Source organism: Platalea leucorodia, assembly GCF_965183815.1.
Source record: "Platalea leucorodia genome assembly, chromosome: 20".
NCBI lineage: Eukaryota > Metazoa > Chordata > Aves > Pelecaniformes > Threskiornithidae > Platalea > Platalea leucorodia.
In genome coordinates, this window is record NC_138842.1 from 1,959,267 (window position 1) to 1,983,699 (window position 24,433).

The 24,433-nt window shown below is 45.2% G+C and overlaps 1 protein-coding gene across 3 annotated transcripts in view; it reads left to right on the forward strand.

Moving 5' to 3' along the window:
• Positions 1-230: 230 nt before the first annotated feature.
• Positions 231-24,433, forward strand: part of FLI1 (Fli-1 proto-oncogene, ETS transcription factor) — an 89,029-nt gene continuing 64,826 nt past the window's right edge. Inside the window, exons 1-2 of one of the 3 annotated variants that reach the window (XM_082330754.1) lie at positions 231-568; positions 2,603-2,711. In XM_082330754.1, coding sequence (XP_082186880.1) covers positions 2,646-2,711 — 66 coding nt within the window. In that variant the 5' untranslated portion in view covers positions 231-568; positions 2,603-2,645. Of the gene's footprint in view, positions 569-2,602; positions 2,712-13,645; positions 13,869-24,433 lie in introns of those variants that run through there. The other 2 variants (XM_082330755.1, XM_082330756.1) reach the window with 2 other exon arrangements.

Here is a 24,433-nt window from a genome sequence, read left to right on the forward strand (position 1 = left end):
ATGATTTAAAAACGGATATTTGAAACTTCCTTATTTAAAAAGGGGATTTAAAGTAGCACTTGAGCTCCACTCAGCGTCTCTTTTCGGCTTGACTCCTCAGCAATATTTTTTTAAGAAAGTTGTGAATTTTTTTCTTTTTTCTTTTTTTTTTTTTTTTTTTTTTTTTTTTGGGTTCTTTAAAGTTGCGAGTAGCGCCAGGCGGGCTCATTGGGCGAAGATGTCACATAGCCATGATTAATCTGAGGGAAGAGCTGAAATATTGATAAGGGGGAAAACGGAAATCAAATGAAAAGTAGAGGGCATAGAAGAGAGGGAAAGGAAAGCACGTCCTGGAGCTGCGAGCATTACAGAAGCCCCCTGAGGAAATGCCTGGTTGATGCAGCCTGTCTGGATGGGCTGGGAATTTTAACTTCAGCGCTGCTTTGGATCTAACAAGTTTAATCTCTCCTCTTTGCAAAACTGCAGCGGCAGGGTAGTAATCCAGAACTGGTGGGGAGTTTTATTTTTGGTCTCAACCTGGATCTTTACAAACTGGTCTGCCACTGGTTGAGGGGAAAGGGTATAAAAGGTGAGTCATTTAAATAATAGTAATAAGAATAAGCAAGAGGCGAATCTAAAAGGAGTTTGAGAGGCCCTTTTATATTGCGACTGACGCTGGCAGGGCAATACGATTGATGAATAATCCGCAGCAGACTTCTGGAGACTGGATCCAAATATGCAGATGTATTTATTTATATGAACACGCGTAATTATAAGAGGGAGGTAAGCGGGGGAGGGGGGGCGCTAATTAGGGGTAAAGAGGGGAGCAGGGGAAACTGATATGTGAATCCTTGACCCTAGAAAATTTACTGGCTAAGCAAAATTACCTTGTCCCTCAACTTTGTCTACCCCCACCCCCCGTTGCAAGTTCAGAAGCAAAAGAAACTGGAATGTGTTAGGAGGGAGGACGACAGAAAAAAAGAATTGTACTTATCAGAAACACATTGTCGATTTTATAATCAGTTGCCCTTCTGTGCCAGCTGGCCGCGTAATAAATGCTTTAAAAATCAATAAAAGGGGAGGTTACGTGCAGATAGCGAACTTTTATTTTCCAGGGTGGTTGGGCTGTGGGGTTTTTTGCTTGCTTTCTCTATTTTTCTTCTTTTTTTTTTTTTTTTTTTTTTTTTTTTAAACCAGCAGATGTTTCAAAGCAAGCCAGCGGCGCTGGCTTTGCGGGCACGGAGGTGTTTCCCTGGCCGTTTGGCATTGCTGGGGGCGAGGAAGGGGGCTGAGGGCGGCTGCGGACCCCTTCACCGCGCTTCCACCGGCGGGGTGGCAGCGCGGGGGGGCAGATCAGGGAGCAGACAGCTCCGGCGAGGCGCGGGCTTCTTCATTTATCAAACGGAGGATATTTGGTGATTAACCAGCGGTGTCTGGCTTGGATTAGATGGGTGCAAACTGAACTAGCTGCAAAGTTAGGACCCCACAGCTTTTCTTGAAGAGCTTGCGGGGAAAAAACCAACAACCCAGGAGTATTGACCGCTTGTGCGCAACTCTTTATGCATATCCCTGATCCTGCAGTATGAATTTTTGTTAGTAATTTCTGGGTAAATTTCTGACTTTTCCCTTCCCAGCCCGGGAAAACGGGACAGCCAGAATAGCAGCAAGCGGGACGGGGCGGGGTGGTGTTTCTTAACGATGCACTAATTACAGTAAGGTAATAGCTTTCTGGCGCTTTCCAAGGGGACTAAAGATCCCGAGAGGAGCGGGTAGAAAAAATAGTTGTCGGATATTTTAGTGACTGAAGATTTATTTTCCCACACACCATTACGTTTTTCACGATCGTTGTTAATCTCTGCATCTCTGTAGTGATGACTTGGGGAGGGGGGAGAGGCAAAAAAGCCTGTTCGTCAGGAGATCATCAAGTCTTAGAAGTACAGAAAAACAGATGCACTGCACTGATGCAAGCCTGTGATAAAGCACCGCTATGTTTGACCGAGTAACGGCACTATCTGAAATAGAAGGGCTGAGATTGACAACCCTGGCGTTTTTTATTGCTATTTGGAATGATACTTCCGTTCGCGATTTTCATTTTTAATTTATTGTTTAATTATTATTGGTGAGAAAGGTTCTTTAAATCAATAGAGGACGGCAGGCTAATGGCTCGGAATGGTTTCAATGAGCCACGAAAGGCAACTGCCCTTCATTTAGCCAAGTGAAACCCTTGGATACAAGTCAATAGGGTTAACTAGTCTCGACATGAAAACATGAGTATTTCAGCTGGCTTTTAATTGTTGGCTAAGAAATTCAGTTAATCAAATGTCAAACATTTCCTTCTGCTCTGGTCAAAAGTGAAGAAGGCTCTTTTCCTGGGGGGGCGGAATCCAAAAGCAAAACCAAACTGTTGTTAAAGTATAGAAATAAAACCCTGCTTTATGAAGTCCTGTCTATTACTTGACTTTTAATTACTGTGGTGGACATTCTTCTGTGTCCTTTAAAGGGTACACTTAAATGCATGATCACTTCTCTTTACATTTTACTACTAATCTTACTTTTTAAACAATGCTTTGTTTCTTTACTTTTCTATATACATATATATGATTTTTTTTTTTTTTAATTTCAGGTCAATTTTAGGACCTTTGAATATATCTATTAAACAAGTAAGGATGTTTCAGACTGTACCAGACACTTCGTCTTACGTCAAGGTAAGACATGACAGCATCTTTAAACAGGTAATGTCAAAAATTACAATCCTCCAAAATTCACAGTCATTTGTATTAGCTGAAAATCTTGTTCCTGTTCTCACCAAATTTAGCAGGAAAAAAATCCCTCTACCTCTGGTGGGAGAGGGGTTAGAGTCTCAAGTATCATAGTTATCGTTCTGGAAGTATGCAGGATTGAGTCGAAAGTTATATCGTCAGGGACCAACAATGTGTTAAAGCGGTCTTGTCTTTTATAATGCATTGATGCTTGGTTTGCTGCGTTATACTATAACTAGTAGTATAGTGAGAGTGTCCTGAATTACATTATAGTAGTGGTTTGTTGCTCTGAAACCAATATGATAGTGGTGGTGTGCTACCAGTGTTGTATCATAGTGGTTTCTTAAATTGGCTTCCAATTTTCTGATTTCCTAGATACCATTTGGTCTTGAACCAGAGCTAAATTTCATTTAATATCCCTCTACTTCTCTGCTGCGCCAGCTACTGAATTCAATATGCAAGATGATATGTGAAGTTATGTTTTTTGCAAGGTACATTTCAAAATGGATTTAGAGGGGAAAAAATATTTAATGAGTTAAACCGAAACATCTCTTTCAGTTACTGAAGAAATAGATTGTCACACCAGGCAATGCTATATAATACTGGGATTTCTTTCGCAGTGTTACTTATGTTTTTTCTTGAGCAATGCTTCCATACAATTTAGTAGGGAAACTGATTTCAGTTGGTTTTACTGTTAATGGCTAATGCCAGATACTACTAGATCTTGCACTCTAAATAGTTGTTTGTGTATCTCTTTTTTTAAGTAAAAAAAATGGATCTTAGAATGTATTTTGATGGGCCGCTTCTGCCTCTTTCTATTTCATAAGATTAAAAAGAATACCAAAGAAGAGTTGGCACAGCCTTGTCCCTTTATAACTCAATTGAGTACTATATCATATTTGACATCATATAGTTTTTTTTTCCACAACAGTTCCCAAGAATGTAAATAAACCAAGCCTAGGACATCTGGGTTACACGTTTAAGGCAAACCGTGCATGCAACAGCACTTAGGGAAAATCTAAAACACAAGCCTCTCCTCTCCCAGGCTGAAGAAACACAGAAGGGTGTTAACTAGAGCTGGGTGGATAATTTGTAATGAATAATTTATTACAGGAATTTTGTCTCGCTCTCCCCCCCCCCCCCCTTAGTCAATGATCCATGTGCCAATTGTGATTTTCATGTGCATACACGTTATTGGAAATGATTCACTGAATGTTTTCTGTATATAGTCCCTAGGCTATGGCTCATTTTGCGGACACTTTGTTAGGAGTATTAGTATTTGAATTGCAAGGTTGGTGGGATGACTCCCAGGTCATGTGGCATTACTTGTATTCCCTGATTGGGTGAACTTGCGTGACTCTCTGGACCAGGTTTCTAGAGCAAATCTGACTGGGAATGGTCAAGGTTCCACATTCAGTTGATATACCCCAAAATAGCGCTCGTAGCTCAGTCTTTCAGGGAATGTCGGTGATTTAATTTTGCTTATTAAATTCGTATAGCTTTGGACCAGATTCTGGAAGAATAGAAACTCTGTGGAAAACAAACGAAATTCAAGTCTCACGAAAGCAAATTCACTCAAAGTTCAAGTAAAGAAACATGTTACGCAGTCGGTGCCCAGCTTTAGCATTCATTTCTCTTTGGAGTTCCTGTATGTGGAAATGATCCGAGATGTGTTCTGTTTACAATGAAGAGATGAAGGCCCTTTGACATCCTATATTATGGTATCATTGCCTTTTGTTGTGAGGCTAGATCCAGCTGCCGCTCCAGTTAGTAGCAAAATTCCTTTTGAATTAAGTGGAACCAAGATCCAGGCCTAAATAATTTAACATTCCAGCAGGATTGAGTGAGTCTGTCCGTAACTGTGTCGGAATAGCCTTCTCATTAAGTACAATCCTGCAGGCAAAGTGCTTGGACAAAGTTCTCTTCACATAAGCATGTGTTTTATCCACCAGGAAGAGCTCCTCAGGCTGGACTTATATCCCGCGTTTCAGCAGTGGAGGGATAACTGAGCTGTGTGATGCTGAACTCTCTGCCTTTTATTACAACGCTTTATCATCAGCTGCCGTTATTTTAGGCAAGGACCTTGTCTTTGGTATTTTGTCTGTAAAGCTTCATTCACACCAATGTCATTGGGGAAATGACTTGTTCCTGTGCTTAAACTCACCAGGAATTTGACAGAAGTCTGTTAGGACTGATCCAAAGTCCTCTGAAGACAAAGGAAATATCTCCCATTGACTCTTAAAAGTTGTAAGTTGGGCAGCTCAGTGGTGCAAAATGGGTAGCTCATTTATTTTAGCCAGGCCCTTCTCAAAAGTAGGAACATGTTTAAAGTCAGGAGGATCAGAGCCTTAAACACACAGGTTAGGTCAGTCTCTGGCCCTGTGAGTTCAGTGACAGTTTCCACCGACTCCAGTGCACCCAGGGCCAGCAGAGAGATTCTGACTGTGACTAACTTGTTTGTAGAAGAGGTGGGATTGACTAATGATCTAGGCAAATAGTCAGGAAAGGTGGGTACAGATCCAAGCCCTGCTGGGGTGGGCTTGGTGCTCCTGAGCAAGACACTTCAACTCTCGGTTCCTCCATTTCTCCGTCTTTAAAGTATAGATGAAAGTGCTGTGTGAGAACAAAGCACTGGTTGGATTTAGACAGCACCTGCCTTCTCTTTCCTGCTTCCTCACACTATTTTTGAGGACTTCCCAAGCTGTGGTGAGCAAAAAGTTTGAAAAGCAGGAGGTTGAGTTCCAATTACTCTCTCTTCCCAGGTCTTTTTTTTAATTATTGTTTTCTTTCGTGTCATTCCTTCTCCAGAAAAACTTATTTGATTGTCTTGTGGGAGGGAGCAGTATTTTATTTATTACTTTCATGGAATCTCAGCTGATGATGTGTATGGTACCCCCATGACACAGCAGAAAAAGTAAGATATTGATCCTAATGCCTTCTAGAAATCCTCTTCAACAAACGCGTCAGGTATATAAGGTTTATGTTCGTTCTATGCCTTGTGCAGAAAAATGCCTCGTCTCTGTGTGTTGTAACCGAGAGGGGGTTACTAGCAGGGTGCTCCACAGGAGCTCCCAGGAGGAACAAATTCGCTGTCATACCCCTGGGGTACAAAGTAGCCAAAGTAGCATGGTTTTCTTGCCATGGCTTTCAAAATGCAAAAGGGCTGGAGGAGGAAGAGGAGGATTTAATTTTTAAAATGGTTTGTTTTACCAAGGATGGTTTATGTTGAGTCATACTGGCAAAGTTCAGCTTCTCGGTGTTGTAACCTTGATTTACATCACAACGACATAGGGCATATGGATCTGTATCTAAAGCACTGTTAAAAGATCCCGTATAACCTCATGACAGGACTACCCGCTCTTCTCTCGTACACACTTCTTGTATGGGCCTTAATGCGATAGAGGGGTAGGAAATCATAAATATAAAAAAATAATTTTGATCCTTACTGGTTCTACGTAACTCATAAAGAATTTCTATCCCTCGTACCACTATGGGACTTACTGATCTGCAAGTACTTAATAATTTACAGTATATCAGAGGGCGCTAATCTCATCTAAACATGAGTATTTGACTTCAGAGAATGAAACATGTCATATAATTGGGAGATTAAATTTTAAAAGACAGCACTGGAATCCTGACTGTAGGGATATGGAAAGAAGTAGGGCTATAAGCAAAGCAACGTGACCCCTGAATACTGAATTTTTAGTTATTACCGCTGCCACAAGCTACTCTGGGCCACAGCAGTCTTCGCTCCCCTTCTGCACTGCCAGTTTGTGGTTTAATATGTGTGTAAAGGCGGTACAAGAATAATTTTGGGGATGTGTTATTCACCCGCGCTTTTCTTGTGCCCTTCGGCAACATCCAAACGCTTATCTCCTCTTCCATCACTCCTCTCCTCGCACAGAGAAAGTCATTGCTTCTGCTTTCGGTTCCCCAGCTTGTAAACCTGCCCTGCCCTCCCCAGGGAAGCGCCTGAAGCTCCCGGGGCTCTGCCGAGCATCCCGGGGCCGGGGTGAACCTCCCTCCCTTCTCCTGGAGCCCCTTTTCCAGGTACCAGCCCTGCCAGCCTGAGGCAAGACCCGCTGGGTAAAGCCCCTTGGCCTGGGCAGAAGAAGTCAAAGGAGCGGGCGGTAAATGCTCCCCATCGCACAGAAGCGGTATCCTGGCATCCTCTGCTGGTATCCTCTGCTTTTCCCCTCCTTTCCCCCGCCGCCCCTGGGGCTGATATTTAAAATAGTCTCCCGAGGGAGGGATATTTAAGGCAGCTCCCCAGAAGCAGCTCAGGTAACGCGCTGGGACGCCTTGGACCGGCGCAGAGCCGGAGTTCTCGGGGGAGGCAGGGTGCTTGCTCCCCGCTCCGACCCCCCGGGGAGTGTGGGGGAACACCCACAAAGCAACTGCGTGCTCCCCTTTGCGAGCTTGTGCGGAAAATGGTCTCCAGCCCAGAGCTTTGAACGAAGGGCACCAAGACGGACTTTCCTCCAGGGAGGAGCCACCGTGCAAGCACGGGACTTCTGGCTTTAAAAATGGATTTCATGCAGCCATAACGTTTGTGGTACCGCACAAAGAAGCATATTCATGGAGGCAAAATAGTCTGGGTGGCTGGAAACAATATTTGGTTTGTTCTCGCTTTCACTCTGCCTGGAAAGTTTACAGAATCCCTAAAGAGAGAGAGGGGTTTGATTTTTTTTTTTTTTTAAAATGAGATTTTCTTTGGAGTGGGCAATACCAAGGCTACTGACAGACGCTGACACGGACACGTTATCTTTCCCGCTGAACAGTAGCAGCGAGAGGCTGCTCGGGGCCAGGTTGCAAGGAAAGAATATCCCGTTATTTCATCTTTTTGACACCAGAAGTCTCGCCGGGGAGACGGCGCCTGATGAGCCAAGCGAGGGGAAGGCGCTGCAGGGGACCGGTCACCCCGCAGGTGCGCAGGGACGCGCGGATGCTGGAAACGCGGCTGTGCGGAGCAGGCAGAAACCCGCACCACTCTCTTAAGAACAGCTAGAAAAGGGAAAATCAAAGCCTCCATGGACTGGTTTTTCCCAGCAGTATTATTCCTGCTGAGAGCATCCTCTAGCGCATTATCCGTTTCTGCCTCTTTCTCCCCCCCCCCCCCCCCTTTTTTTTTTTTTTTTTTTGCAATTCCTGGCGTCCCGCAGAATATCAGTTCCTCCCAGCCAGGCTCGGGAGGATGGGACCAGGCACCTCCAGCGAAGGTGGGAATTGCGGTAGCTTTGTCGGCAGGGGCAGAGTGGGCAGAAGCTGCCGTGAGCTCTTACGTCATTCTCACACTTCGTGGTGATTCATCTACGTATATACCGAACCGTTCTCCTTTTTTTGACGCTCGCTTCTTGAGGCAGAAACGCTGCTAAGTTGTTAGACTTTAGCAAGTGGCTGATTAATGCCTTATGACAACTTGGTACTTAAGGATTTAGTTCTTGTTTGCACCTCCCTCTCTATTTTAAATAGAAAAATCCCTTTTCATTTCCCGGTGTCCGGCGAATCCCTCCTGACTTTTTTTTTCCGTGCTCAACCCCAGCACTGCGTGGGGAAGGGCTGAAGTTTTTCCCCCCACCTTTACCTTGAAGGTTTGAATTTAGGTGGAGAAGGTGGGAGAAACGTTGTTTCTCTCCTGGAAATGTAGCATGTTGGAGCTTTCTAAAATAAAGCAGGCTCTCGGGCACAAGGGATGAACATGCACAAAGGTGACTCCCGCCTTTAGACAGCAGCATTCAAGCAACCAACCCCCTCCCCAACTCTGCGACCTTCGAATGGCTCCATTCTTTCACAATTTACAGAAAAACGCCCCCCACCAATATGCTGGATCCAGGGAATTTTGTATTCCAGCCTTTCCTCTGCCCTCCCAGCCCTGTGTTTAGAAAGGAGGTGTGGAGGGAAAGGGGAGCAAAAAGGGAAGAGAAAGAAAGTGAATGCTGAGGGGGAAAAATGCTTTAAATCTTTCCTGCAAATCTCCAAATATATGAAGTCTGAGGGAACAAATTCAAAGCAGGCACGGGCGCCTGAAGAGAAGTTAGAGAGAAATATTCTGTTCCATTCAAGCGCATCAAGGGTCTAGCTGAAGTCTTGTTTGGCTAAGGTCAGACGAGACTGGGTTCTCCAATAAAAATAAATCTCAAATTAATTATGGCCTCAAGCGAGGGGCCAGACGTTTGGAGCTAGTGCACTGCAGCCTGTTTTTTTGGCCTTCGGTATTTTTGTTTTTTTGTGCCTTAGCTTTTCAATAATTGCGGGATGGGGGAGGAAGGGAGGGCGGGGGCTGTTTTATTGGGACATGGAGCTCAAATAAAACCAGCCAGGACACTGCTTACCCCGCTCTTCGCCTAATTGCGATGCAGCTTCAAAGCTACTGCATCTTCTCCACCCCACTTTTAAGACATTATGTTTTACTTAGTAGCGATTAGCAGTGAATAACTTTCCGGCTTCAAGTTCCCAAATCCCATGGGCTGTTCCTGTAGACCTGGAGGTAGGAGGGACCCGATCCTTCACTTGTGGGGCTGGAAAACGCTGCTGATTCCTTTTTATTGCTGTAGCTGAAAAGCAGAGGTTTGCCCAATTAGTTTAGTTTAGAATTGGGATTCGTTTCTGGGGATCAAATCCCAAGGCTGTAGTTTGGGCTTTTTGCTTGTAAGAATGTGGGTTTAGAAAATAAACAAAACACGTTGCGTTTTTCATTCTGCAACCGAGTCGGTGCCAGAGGAAACTCAGACCCGGAAATTTTAAACATTCGCTGAAGTTGGTGGAGATTTGCCCTCCAGTAAAGACTGGAGCAGAATAAACCCTGGCCTTCTGCAAGTACAGCTCCGGGCAAAGAATGATGGCAAATGTTGTAAATACGTTTACAGAGGACACTCTGTATAGGAAGTTGTATATATATGTAGCAGAGGCACACAGCATACCTAGCACAAGGTATGTAAATACACGTATAGAGAAGGCTAGCTAAAAAAAAGAGAGGACCCTGTCCCAGTTAATGGGCAGTTAGTGGGAAATGAGCCACTTTCTAGTGACAAAGTCAGGGGGTGGCTGCTGCTTTCTGGGGCTCTCCTCCCCTCTTCACGGCGTTAGTTCAAAGTGACAGTCTCAGACTGGGGCTTAACGAGAGCTCAGAGGATGCTCTTCGGGTAAGAGAGGATGAAATAAGCCAAAGCCCTCTCCCATCCTCCGAAAGGAATCCTTCTAACCTGCAACTGAGGCCCGGGAAGGTTTCCATTATGTTTATTCCTATAGAATAACTAGACGGTTTTAATTATGAAGTGATGACCACTAATCCCGCGTGAATTACAGACAGAAAATCCATATCTTTGAGGTTATGTAGTCCCGCGAAGGACTGGCATTGAACTACACCGAGGGGTTAACTCCTTTGGTGCTGGACGTGCAACGGTCCTGGGCCAAATTCCCCCCAGCCTGTCCTTATTAATTCCACCGGATCACGCCAAAAGCGGCGTTTTCACCTTCTCGGTGTGAGGCTGCAGGCGGTGAAACCCAATTATAAGGACGAAGAGAGGAGGTGTGGACACGCCAAGCGCTTGAGATTAATATTGAACTAATTAAACACTTGGGTCGAGAATTTCGTTTCATTCATAAGCGGAGTGAAAAAAAAAAAAATAATAATTGAGGAGTAACGGATTTCTACCAGCCTGCCCCAATGTAAGCATTTGAAATCTTCCGTGGTTGCCAAGATCAAATGGTTTTCCAGATGTCTGGTGGTAACCACATTAAACAGATCATAATTCCTTTACTGTATATACATATGCATCCAAAAGCTGAGCATCAGATAAAAAGTTGCGCACATTGATCAGCACCGTGCCCGGCGAGGGCTTTGCTTTCCCCTGCCTGTCTTTGCTCCCTTCCTCCCAAACAGTTAAACACCCAAAGTCACTGAACAATCACCTAGGATGATTCAGAGCTTGGCGCACGGAGTTTATGAATATTCCAGCCTTTTCCAAAAAGTTTGAGATAACTTGAAGGGTGGTTTTTGTTGTTTTGTTGTTTGGGGTTTTTTTTTGGTTGTGGTTTTTTTTGGTTTTTTTTGTTTTTTTTTTTAGGGGGGAGGAAAAAAAGGAAAAGATGAAGCAAAGGTTCTATTGTTACATTATTGGGAGGAAAATACTAGATTGTTCAGCTTGTCTGTTATAATGTTTAACAGCTTCGCTCATTACCTTATCTCTTGGACTTTTCGCAAATCTTATTTTAGACCAAACACGAGAGGTAAAGCACGGAACATCTCTGATGGACCCGATCTAACAAGTGACCCGAACAAGCTTCGTTTCGAGTCATCCTCAGACATGCAAAATAAGCCCCTGGGGGTCGTGGTGCCCGTCTGGCAATAAAATGCAGAGCTGGGCTCCTAAAATATCTCGAGGTGGGACGGAGGGGGGTCTGTTTGGCATCTTCCAGCCTTTGGGAACACGGGGGATCCGCTGCGGCTGCCGGACTTGGTTGTCTCTTCAGCCCGGAGATGGGGAAAGGGCGTTTCGCAAACGCTGGGCTCCTCTCCCGTAGGCTGGGCACGTTTTCGGGTGGTTTCTCCCTGCCGCCCTCGGCTCCCCGGCTCTCCCCCACCGCCAGCCCGTCCAAGACCTGTCGGTCACGCAGCCTCAAACCAAAATGCTCTGTGAGGTCCGTGGATGACAGAGGCTCCTTCCAGGGTATTTTTTTCCCCTTCCTTTCGCGGTTAAGATCCTCAGCCTGTCCTCTCCCTCACCCCCCACCCCCGTTGTTTTTCGGGGCTGGTAGAGAGTGTTGTCTAGAGAGGAAACCATTTGGGTTTTGAAAGGATGCGTTTCACTCTTCCCTTTCACCTCTTGCTTTTCTGGTGGCTGCAGCCTGCCATGTGGTAACGCTGACGGGGGGAGTGGAGAAAAGAGTATTTTGGGGAGGGGAGGGCAGGGAAAAAGAAAGAGTAATGAGGAAAGCAAAGGGTTAACCGTGATTTCTTTTAATTGAACTCCAGTTCTTGTGGCCCTAGGCAAGGGGGGACCTGACCCCGCTAGCAGCATCCAGATGTGCTGCTCTCCGGGGACCCCAGCGCAGACCCCTGGATTGTAAAGCAGACAGGGGGAGGACGGGGGGGTTTGGGGAGAGGGAAGGCGGCCGGGCTGTCCCCTCTGCTCCCCCCCTTCCCCGCTTCACCTCCTGGCTGCAGACGGCCTCAATCGCTGGCAAGCAGCAAGCCAAAACCTCCAGGTCTGGTCACGTTCAGTCCCGTCTCTGCAACCGAACTAAAAAATTGTAGCTGAATTGATGAAGCTAATTTCGGAGGAGGGGGGAGGGAGGGGAGGGAGGGGCAAGGGGGATCTACAGCTCTCTCCTGCCAGCTTCGGTCTCGGAGAAATAAAGTATTAATAAGGCATCTCTGCCGCAGCCGAGTAGAAACACTAGTGGCATTATTGCATTTCCCTTTTGGAAGGGGCGGGTGCAGAATAACTTTGGATATAGTTTTGCTTTCCCCCCCTCCCCTCCCCTCCCCGTGGTTGGACTAAAGACGGGGGGAAACAAAAAGACTGGACACAACCGGCACTGGACAAGGTAATCCTCTCCACCGAGAGATCTGACGTGCAGGAGTGTCCTCCTGCCTTGACACTTTTCTTTCTTGGCTTCACCCTCCTTTTTATTCCACCCTCTGCTCTATTCCTCGGGCTGCAGCAGTTTGCAGAAGTGGGGAATAAAGGACGCCCAAAGTGTTGCATGATGTGTTCCGCTGTTAGCTGCTTGTTATTTTTGCAAAGGGGGGGGGGGGGGGGAAGTGGAGGGGGTGAGCTGGACAGGCGGGTATTGTCTCCTTTCCTCGGGTCCTTTGGAGGGTTTCAGCCTTTCCCGGAAAAAGGAAAACGCGTTTCTTTTCTGGTGATCACTCCCGTTTGAATGAAAGAGAGAAATTGCACGTCAGGGGCTCGCCAGGTCTAAAATGAGATTTAAAGGGTGGTGGCTGGGTTTTTGCAGTGCCCATTCTGACACGGCATCCGGGAACGGAAAGTTCAGCCGATCTGACAATTATTTTATGTTTTTGTCATTTTTAGCTTATAAAGTGGGGTTTTTCCCCCCGTCTGAGTGGGGTTTTAACAGCTTAGCGAGAAACTGGCACTGTGAGAGGAGGGAAAGTACTCCCAGCCCCTGAAGTGAAATGAATGGACTTCTATCCACCTCAGTATTTTTGCTTCAGAGCCCGGTATCCCAGCCCTGGCGATGACTGGGAGTGAAGGGAAGGGGTGAAAGTGGAAAAGAGCCTCGGCTTTCCTGCAGCCCCATTTCCAGCCTGTGTTTAATTGCTGGAGTCGTTTGTCTGTCTTGCATTATTGCACTTATTCTGGCAGGGACCGGACCCTCATCTCACGCTCCTTGCTGGGAGGCGCGAAGGAGAGGGGCTGAAGTATGTTTTAAATACGTTTTAATCGCCAGACTTTTATTTTCTCTCTCTGCTTGCCGCGACCGAATTGTATTTACGGTTTTCCCCCCTTAATTTTTGCCTGTGACTGGAAAACGCATTAATAAAAAAATCTGTGGGAAGAGACGGAAATTCAGTGAGTCAGGCTAAAGCCGCTCCAGCCAAAAGAAAAAAAAAAAATTGCAAAAAACATGTTAAACTAAACTGTGGGATGACACACGGCGCTCGCTAATACGGTCGGGGGTGCAAGGCAAGGTCTGCGTCGGACTGGCTGCCCTAGCGACAAACAAGAGCTGACAGAGGTAGCTATTGTTCTGCCCCTTCTTATCTAAATGGAGCAAATATCCTGTATGTAAAATATATATATTTTCATCAAGAAGGCAGGACCAGCGGAGAGACGAAAGTTTCCTCCTCGAGTGACTTCACTTCCCAAAATTAGCAGAAAAAAACGTTTCATCCGGTTAACTGTCTCTTTTTCGCTCTGCTGCAACAACCAAAGTTAAAAAAAGAGAGAGACGGAGAGAGAGGGAGGGAGGGAGAGGGAAAGAGGAGGAGAGGGGATACAGAGAGAAAAGCAAAACCGCTGGAAGGGCAGGGAGAAAAGCGAAAAGAGAGAGAAGGATAAAAAAACTTCAGGAGGCTTCGGTTGCAGGCTAAACCGGGTCAATGTGTGGAATATTGCTGGTACCGGCTGGAAGTTATTCTAGATGGACGGCACTATTAAGGTAAGGGGGGCAGGCGGGGCTGGGGGACCCTTCCAGCCGGGGGGGCTCTGGGAAGGGGCGCGGGCGCTGGGGTCCGGCTCCGTCCCTCTGCCCCGGAGCGGCCGCTCTCGCCGCCGCCGCCGTTGCCTGTCGGGGCTCTCCCCTTCGCTTCCCCCGGTGCTCGGGGGAGGGGGGGGCTTCGCAGCCCGGCAGGGAGCCGGCCGACCCGCTCGTAGCCCGCTTGGCCGGGCGGTGCGGGGCCAGTCGCCTTCCTGCCCCGCGGAGGGGCCCCGGGGACCTGCCTGGCTCGGCGGAAAGGCAGTGACAGCTCCTGCCCCCGGGGCTCCGCTCCGCCCGGGGCTGCCAGGCGCCGGGGAGTGCGGGGGGAGCGGCTGGGGCCGGCGAGAGTGGCTCCGAGCTGGCCCCAGATGTGAGCCCCTGGCTCTGATTTCCTCGCCCGGCCCTGCTTGAAATGCGCTGCTGGTTCTGGTGGTGGCCCGCGCGTTTCCTCCAGCAGTTTTTTTGGGGGGAGAGAGTAAGGGACGGGGCGGTTTGGAGGAGAAACATCACCCTAGCTTGGGGCGAGGCAGAGGGAAGGGGAAGCAAAGAGTGTGGCAAAAAACCACGAACATAACCAACCTCTGGTGGCCTTGAGCAACCGAGGACGCTGCTGGGACTTGGAGAGTGGTTCCCCCTCCTCTCCCCCATCCAACCGGCCGGTCCTTCAGCCTCTGCAAAGATAAACCAAGCCTGTTCCAAGCCCCTTGAGGTGGCTCGCCCTGTTTCTCAAAGCCCAGGCAGCAGAGGGTTGGCTTTCTTGCTTTGGGGGACCCTGGTGCGATTCTTACGGGCTCTTCTTGAGGGAGCGCTATAGTACAGAAGCAGCTCGAACAGAAGAGCCTTGAAGCGAGAGACGCTGTGGGTGTGTTTGGGTTGGAGGATTTCGAAAGATGCCTATCGCCTGGGTGGGGTGTTGATCTCTTCTTAAAAGTCGTCTTTTTTTTTTTTTTTTGGTCTTTCTTTTTTTTTTTTTTTTTTTTTTTTTTTTTGCTGACCTGGGGAGAAAGAAGCTGCAAACTGGCAGGAACTGAAACTTTCTCCCTTAGACTGCAGCTTGTGACAAGTGCACTGTTTGGAAGGGTCTCAAAAGAAGGGGGAGGGAAGGAGATTGCTAGGAAGAGAAATGGAAAGAGGAAAGAAAGAGGGAATGAAAGGGTGAATGTCAGAAAGGAGGAGAGAAAGCAGGAGTGTTGAAAGAAAAAAATTTGGGAGGTATGGCAAGAATAAGACACGTCTCCCCCTCCACCTCCTCAGATCTGTAGCAAAAGTAACCCGGGCCTCATTCAGGATACGTTTAGTGCACCACAACCTTCTTTGATTTGTGGAGCCCTAAATATTGTGCAGTGAAAGTGCAGAAATTTCTCATCTGTACATTTGCTGCGGTGCACACATGGACTTGCTTTTCTGCACAGGCCACGAGCCCCCCGCACCATCCTCTGAAAGGTGCTGAAGTATTCCCATGACCCACGTAGCCCCTGGTGCCTACTGGGAGCTCCTCCTCTCCCCGGTCACCCCGTGTTGCAAAGTGTTATTGCTAACCCCCCCTCAGCTTTGGAGATGAGGAACTGCGACACTTAGCAGCTAGGCCTACAGTCACGTTGGGGAGGCTGTGGCAAAAGGAGGAACTCAGCCGCATCCCAGGTCACTGCCCCGGCTCCTGGATCTGCCCCTTCTGCAGCCTTTTCTTAGATTGTCCCGCTTCGCTTGTAGTCCAGAAATAATTTGGCTGTTCGAGCTAAGAGAGATGGGATCCTGATATACCAGAGTCTCCTCTTGAGTTCGTTTACTGAGCAATTCCAGGATCATCAGCAACTTGCTGCAGGTCCCCATGTCCTCCTCCTATAATTTACCCCTTTTCCGTACCATGCGTTTAGATCAGTGCTCCTGTAGTGCCCTCAGGATTATCTGAGATTTCTTGCAAATTTTCTTACCAGGGAGAAAAAGAGTGGGTTCCCAAGGAATATCAGACCCACGCATTGACAGATTTGCTGCAGTTTACCACTAAAAGGAAGGGGTTAGGCCACCTTGCCTAGCTTGTCTCAGGTGAAGGGCAATGGGAGAGGATGTGGCTTGAGATGCTTAAGTGTTTTTCATGTGCTGAGCTCTATATATAACCTGTGCTTCAGGGTAGATTTTCTAAATTCTAGGACATACTAAAGCAAACCTGTACTGCATCCAGAGGAAAGCAATTCTAAAGCAATTGTACCCTTAGGTCTGCTCTTTTATAGGTTGTATGCATTGATTTCTCTCAAAAAATGGGTTTTGGGATTGCATTTGGGTTGGGAAATCATAGGGCAGAAAGGTGCACGTAAGTGACTAGAGAGCAAGAGAAACACAGAAAAAGGCTCTTTCATTACCTAGAGCAAGAACATGGTGAGGGACCAGATGACATCTGTGTACCGGTGTGGTTAAGAAGCGCTTCCCTCCATAAACTCAGAAACATACCTGTCTGGGTGGAGGATAAGTGCTATGCAGCGCAGAATAGCTATTGGAGAGGGCTACATGCTCCAGGTGATTGTCTTAAATTGAAACAATACACGTGACTGTTTTTTTCAAGTCTATGCAAAACTATTCCGTGGTCTAATTGTTTTAGTTGAGACAAAGACTTTTAACTGCACGCTTGACAGATGCAAGAGGCTGAGTCCAGTCTACTATAAAAATCTCTCCCTTCACCCTGCGATTCCCAATATTGGGCCCGTACTTTCCTCTTAAGCTTTTTATGCCATTCAGCAAGAGTTTTGACAACAGACTCTCTAATGGCTGGTTTTGCCTATGTGGAATAATTTAACTGCAAACCTGCCCAGCTGCAGGGTAACTTTGCAGTAAAGCGGTAAATCCGCTGTAGCCTTGAGCTGTCCTAAGGGGTCACAATCGCATGCTCCTGGGGAAAGAGAGCACGGTCAGAAAACAGGTGTGGTCAGGATGCTCCTGGGCTACATTTGCATCCTTTGTGGACATGACGTGCAAGTGTGCATTGAAGTTGTTTTCAGAGTTTTTTAACCCAGAGCTCAGGGAATTCCATGGATATAAACATGTATTATGGGATCAGCTCAGGACTGTAAATCATCTTTCCCCATCATGCACTGACTTACTTCACATATGATATTGCTGAGCCAACGCACCAGGTCTAGGATGCGCCTTTATTTCTTCATAAATAATTATTTATCTTGAGGGGAATTAGATCACTTACTGAAGTGGCGGAAGGCAATTTTTTCTGCATTCTTCAAATAACCTGTTTAATACCTGACACGTGAGGTGGACTGGCTGCCTTGAAAAGTGACCTCTAGAGCAATGCTCTAAGGTCTTTTATGGAGAAAGAAGTGCAGCAAACCTTTATCTTTGGTAGTTCATTTCCATGTTCAGTTCATATCCTGTGAGCAACACTTGCAGAAGATGATTGGGAGCCAGTGAAACTTGTGACAGCTTATGTTGGCACTAATTTTAAATAGTTGATAACATTTTTATTGTATGCCTCCAGATACCTCAAATTACATCTTCTTTGGGTTAACGTCCCACTTTGACTTAATTTACATTGTGTTTGGGGGGGTTGATTTTTATTGCCTCAAATTAAATCAAAAAATGGTACATCTAATCTCAGCCAGATGCCCATGCATGGACTTCCTCACAATAACAAATGGTGTGGTTTCAAACTGGTTTAATTGTTTCAGTTCCACTTTATATGTGGACAATAATTAAAGTAAATACACTTGCCAAAGCCTGACAGTTAATTAAAAAAGCACATTTTGTGTAACTGCTGCCTTCATTCTGCGAAAACCTGTTTATCCTTATGTTCTGGACGTAAGAGAGAGACCATCTGAAGGACATTCAATGACAATTTTGCGTTACTCAAGTAGATGACAACCATACTTGTCTCCTTCCATGAGAAGACAACTTGTATGTTGGTGTTGCTATAGCAAAGGGTGGGGTAGGGTTTCTATTGCAATCACTGTTTCTTGTCATTTGTGAACTGCAGGCGTTTGCTCTCGTCCTGAAACTTGGCCATCAAGATCTCGAACTAAGAACATGTTTCCTTTTTGAACAAGTTTAAATGTCTGTTTTGCCATTTTTAAATTGCCCTGGCTTTGGCCCTTTAGAGATGGCCTTTCCTGGCAAAAAGGCATTGACTCCTGGGGCAAGACTCCTAATCTCCAGATTGGGAAAAAAAAAAAAAAAAGTCACAAAGATGTTTGTTCACTGGAGACTTTCCACGTTGCTGTCCCTCAAAAGCAATTTTGAACAAAACCATCTGAAATTTCCAAGGCATAAATGGTGATTGATATTCCCTGATACCCTAGTCCCTATTCAGGTGACATTTATATGGCATAATGGCTTTCTAATATATAACAGCAAAAACCTGTTAGAAATGTTTTGTAATTGGGATATTTTTATAATGCTGCTTCATTTTCCCTCCAAGATCTGTATGCAAATGCACTCCTTTTGCCTTAGTATGAACTTACAACCACGCCGCAGTGCTGGGTGCTGTCGACTCGAGGTGTTCAGTACTAAAAATTCTGGGCAAGTTATTTCAGAGCTGGTAAACTAAGTAGCTCTGCTGCTGTGTAGTAGAATTGTTCCTGCTATGGGAAAGAAGATTAGTCTGATGCAAACCTAATACACAACAAAATAGCACCAACTGCTTAGATTTTAGGCACTTGGGGTTTCACTCAGAGGCTTTAAAGAGGTGCTGAGAGCCTTGTATAGTTTCTCTCTACCACTGTGGATTTTACCCTAACAGGATGTGGTCACTTTAAGTAGTAGCATGCATGTCTTGAGGATTTCATGCTTTTATGTTAGTTATTTATTTTAATTTTGTGATATTCCTGCTGTACGATGAGGGGAGAGGGCCCATTTCTATCACTCTTTGCAGCATTTCTTCTAAGGAGAGTTTTGCTGGAGTCTTGGTGTGTAAGAGTAGAACTATTCATTGGAGTATTATGGGAAAGGGACAGAAATCAAGAGAAGCAAAGGGTAAGGTTGCACCTCAAAGTGATGGCATGCTGATAAGGTGAGATGTGCTGGGGGAAGGGCATTTACAGCAATTTTTGCAAGAAGCAGAGTTTATTTTCTTCAGGTCTCTCCTTCCTGGCCTTACAGAAGGCTTTCCTCTTGATTCCAGTTCGCGTCTTCTCAGTAGGATCAGGCCTAGAACTTATGAACTTATAACCAGAGCATCTGCCATTCTTTTTCTCCCAGCGTGTGAAGTTCTTTTACAGCACCCCATAAGTTGCCTTTGAAAAATAAGTTTCTCATTCTGCTTGAGTTTACCTGACCACTTAAAGAAAGACCCTGTGTCCCATCTCAGTGCAAACATGCACAAGCAGGAAAATTAAAGGAGCCAAGGGAGCCTTAACTTCAGATTTTCAGATATTTGTGGGTTTGCTAAACACCTAATGCTGCAGAAGCATGGTGTTAGTATTAGAGCATGCACAAACACGTGCATGGCTCGCCTAGAAAAAACTGGCCTAATACATTAAGCTTAGCTCTACAAGTTGGTTTGAAGCCAACTTTCCCCCCAAATGTAAAATTCTCTTTAGATCTTTTGTTCTGAATTGAACAACAGATCTATTTCCAGTGTCTGTGCCTCTCGTGCTCTCATGCACATGTGAACATGAGCGCACAGTGCACATGTAGCACTGGCATGTAAAAAGAGCCGCCTGCAGCGCACTTCTCAGTTATACAACGCCCTGCTACCCTTCCATGGGTGATACCTAAGAACACTTTCTGAGTGAACAAATGTTTTCTTACAAGGCTGTGAGTGCATATTTATAGCTCTTTTTGAAAATACAGACTAAAATACCACCATGCAAATGTGGTTTTCTGCCTCCTTCTGGAAATAATTCGCCTGATGGCAGACCCAGGTCTTTGCTAACCTGCGTGCTGTGTCATCACAGATGCCTGGGCAGCCAGGGTGCTGATCAAGTAACTTGTCACCAACTTAAATTGTGCTGGCATAAACAGCAACGTATGGTACAGGACAATGTATAATCTACTCTACTGAGTTCCAAATACCAAAGCCTTCAAAATGTTAATGCATCTACTGCTTATTTTCTTTCTTCCTCTCATTACCCAGGCCACATAATTACTGATGCGTATCTAGACACCTAGTAACACTGATCTAGAAACCTGTCTCTTGTAGTAAAGCCACAAACGTTACCTCCCTCCTCCCCCACCTCCGCTAGCTAAAGCTTTTCCTTTAGCTGTAAGACAGAGACCTAAACAAAAGGGATATATGTTACTGTATGTTACTGTTGAAGACATTTAGGCGTGTCCTGATAAACCTTCTGTTTCTCCAGCAACAAGTAGCACCAAAAGCAAAACTTTGAAATAATGACCTGACAGGGACCATCAGTATTTGATACCAGAGACACTTTGATGCATCTAATTCTGTTTTGCTTCCACGTTTTGAAGCCAGAGCCCTAAAAATAGGTATGTCAGTGCATATTTATCTAACTAAGCAAGCAGCTTGATTTGTAAAGGTATTGATAGCCTGTAAGTCTCATTAGCTTCTGAAGGCAGCTGTTCCCTCTAAAAACCAGGCTGCTTAACAAAGTATTTTGATTCTGTATGTAAACATGCAAAACTGGCTAGGGGGCATTGAATATACAACTCTCACTGGAAATAGGTGGGAGAAGTAAGGCTAAATCCCACCGGCATCTTGCAAAATCTCAGCCTTTGCTTCTCTTCAGCATTGGTATGATGCTGTAAAGAAAATGACTCTGGCTCTTCATGTGTATCAAGCATTCTTTCTTTTCCTGTTTTTTTTTCTAAAATGCAGTCAGAAATGCAGCTCGGTAGAGGATCCTGTAGTAAATGCCATGGAAATAGCTAAGCTTACTGGTTTATTTGCATGTACCTTGTTCCTGTTCTTCCAACACAGACTAACCCAGAGCTCAACCGACCACAGAGCTGTAAAGGAGCAAGAAACAATTAAAAAAATACATAGATAACCCTAGCCTGACAAAGCTGCACACCCAGGAACTGAACGTTAGTGTACTGGCCCATGCTTGTCAATCATGCAGAGGGAGTGAAAATAACATAACGGGCAGGCCAGCCTTTAATTAGTCATTTGCCGATTTCTCACTCAGCAAAAAACCTGCCCTTCTTAACTAATGCTGGTTTTGATCTGAGGGGACGAGATAAATCAGCAAGAATACAGTTTTTTAAGTTGGTTGATGAGTGAAAAAAAGAAACTGGAGTAAGGTACGGTGGGGTCAGTGGAAGGTGTGGTGTGTTAGGAAAACCGATTCTTGTACGATGAGAAATTCTTATTTGGACGTCTTTATAGCAGCTTTCTTTTAAAAAAGAAGATATGGAAAAGATTAGGAGAGGTTAAAATACCCTTTTTACAGCTAAAAGCAGAATTTGGCTCTCTGGTTTCTTCTGAATAGCTCTTCTTGTTGTTCCAAGCTTAATTGACTTATAACTGCATCTGAACCAACCTCACATCAGTTCCTTTTTATCAGCCAAAGTGAGACTTCCTGTGCTCCACAGTCTGGTTTCCTGATGTGTTTCCTTTTTCCTTTTAACAGAACAAAGGAAACTGTAACTCCTCTGCTGCTCCTGTTCCAAATCTCCTTGGGACTTCATATAATGCTAGCATCGAACATTTGCCTTTTATTTTTTTTCTGCCCAGTCTCTGAGCTGCCTAGAGTGATAGTGCCCTCTTCATATCTAATTGAGTTTTGCATTGTCAGCTGCAGAGGGGCAAGAACTGTGGTGGTGTCGAAGTGAAGCCGCTTCCAGAGCAGTGGGCAGCCACCATGCTTTAGTCTACCAAAGTAAAGCAGAAAAGGAAAATCTTGGCCAAAGACTCTCATGTTACTAGAGACACGGGATTTTTAATGCTCTGCTAAAGCAAATAATCAGGTGTTGAGATCTCATTGATTTGCACAGGCTTGTATGGGTGAACTTATTTGGTATTTGAACTTGGGGCTGGAACTTTGTGTCCTGAAATACGTAGGCCACCGGCAGAAATGCTCCCCAAAATGGTTACACATATACTATACAAATGGCATTGCCCCGGTACATACTGGAACCGCCAGCCCTATACATTTTAACAGGAATGATTCTCTTCAACCACCACACTGAACGGCGGTTACTCTCTTCTTACAACTATTTTCCCTTAGCTGCCACGGGGCTGCAGTTCTGTTTCAGTCCTGCCAATCGCATCAGGAATATGCTACAGATGTGAAAGATTCAATGCAAAATCCAAATTACGCCATGCAGTAAGGAGCCTGTTCCCTTGGGAAAGCACCACTTTTCCCCAGCTACTGCCCCCCACCCAGCTGACAAGCGTACTGCTTTGCTGAGATGCTCTGTCCCTTCATAATCTTCACATGTCAGAGCTGATGCTTTTTCTTTATAAGAATCACAAGTTCACTCGAACGACAAGAATCACTTGTCCTCTTGGTCAGATAGAGGAACATGATCTCACATCAGGACTGAGTAGATGCCTATAAAAGTGCTTCTGAACCACAACTAAAAGCAACTGCAGAAGTATGGAGTTACATGTTAGCACAGAGACAAGTGCAATCATGGGCCTGATTCTGAGAAATATGCACTGGATACCTGCAAATTCCCACTGAAATCAGTGCAATTCATCCATGCTTAGAGTTTATCTGTTTATCCAAACCACCAGAGCTCAGCAGGCTTAGAGAGGAGAGGGGAAACTGCAAGGTGCGCTGCCAATTGGCCATCTGCGTATGGAGGCAAAGTGAATTTGCAAGTTCAGCCTCTCCAGAACAGGTAGCTTATATCCCAAGTTCATTTATCCAAACCATCAAAATTCAGGAATGGTGGAATATGGAATAGGATAAAAGATTCTGGACTTGGCCTGTTTTCTGTATATGCCTTAATGTATGTACGTGGTGTGTAAACTTGAAAGCGTGGCCAGAGATAGGCAGTGGTTAAAACAGACTGAAGCAGCAGAGGATTACTGCGCCACACCAGCTAACAAGAAGGCAGAGTTTCCAGGGAGCCCTGCTCACCCAAGCCTAAGGGAGGAGCCGGAGCTATGTTACTTTAAGCAAGGAAAAGAATTAACATCATTGCTCTCCTAACAGAATTGCCTTTCTGCAGGTTGCAGTGTACTGATTTGAGGTTTTCTCATGTAATAACAAAATCCTATGCCTTTACATTGAAAATGTCATTTTTAATCAAATAACTTTGGATTACCTAGGGAAAGGTACCAGAAATTTATATCCCTTCTGTAAAATCCAGGGGAAAATCAAGGAAGTTTCGCCTTTTCTGCTGTGTTCTGTTTATGGAACAATTTCTATACAGTATAATTCAATTTCCATTAAAACTCCATTGATTTAATCCCTATTAAATTCTGAGGATTTGTCCATGAGGGTCATGTCGCAGCTCAGCCTTTAGGACCGACTCCTGATTAGAACCAGAAGTCGTGACTCGTATGATTAATTCCTTGTATTATGGTATTTGTCCCTAGAGGCTCCCGCTAAGATGAAGCATGGCACGTAGATGGAATAAAAGCCCATAATCTAAGCAGGCAAAGAAAAAAAAAAAAACCTAGGAGATCAAATGCAGGAAGCAACTGGTCACTCAGCAAGTCATCATCAGAGATGCAAAGAGTCCTGGTAGCTGTTCACAAGTCCCTAGCGTTAGAATTGCCCAGGGATTTGTAGCAGAGGGTGGACCTTAAACACCCTTACATGAGTTTTACCACTGATACACAGAAAAATCACTGGAGCCAGAAATTATTGATACATGTACAAACTCAAAACTCTGATAGATTGCCACTTATAAATTGATCTCAAAAGACTGAAAGTTATTTTGAGTAGGCATCACGGTTGCTGTGGGTGTCTTTGAGGCATACTGAGAATCTAGACTAGAGTCTGTGTAGCTCGTGGTCCTTCAGAGATGGTTTGCTACAGCAAAAATATTTTTTCTGATGGTGACATGCACATGTATATCTTTCCACAGCACAAATATTTATGTTTTGGTGATACTTCTAAGGGCCATAAACTAATACATCTGACTTCACTAGAACCAACCAGGCTTTAAAATAAGCATGCACTGAAGTGATTTGTTAGGCAAGAACTCTCAGTATCGTCCTGCAAATATTACCAAAATTGTCTGTAACAGCTCCGCTGTGACAAGAGAAAGAATGATCTTAATGTTAAGTGAGGAACTGATGGACAGAGAAAAGCAGTATGTGTTATCAGGATCTGGGGAGTTTTTAATTGCACATATTTCTTCTGAATCCCATTTTCTACCAGACAAGTGTGTGTGCAAATTTTGTGTGTGCTACATTTTATCTGAGTGATCGTGAATTCCCTTGTGACGCTAAGATTGTACTTGAAATCCGAGACGTCTCTAGTAAGCCGAAGGGAAACTGCTACCATTCCAATGGCATATGGCCCAAACTCCAGCTCCTCGCCGTCCTGCCGCAGATCGAGTGTCTGTGCAGAATCCCACAGTACGTTGTTTTTGTGCTGCAATCTGCCTTCTGCGTTGCATAAAGTGGAAGAAGGAGCACGGACAGGTCCAAACTGAAAAGTATTACT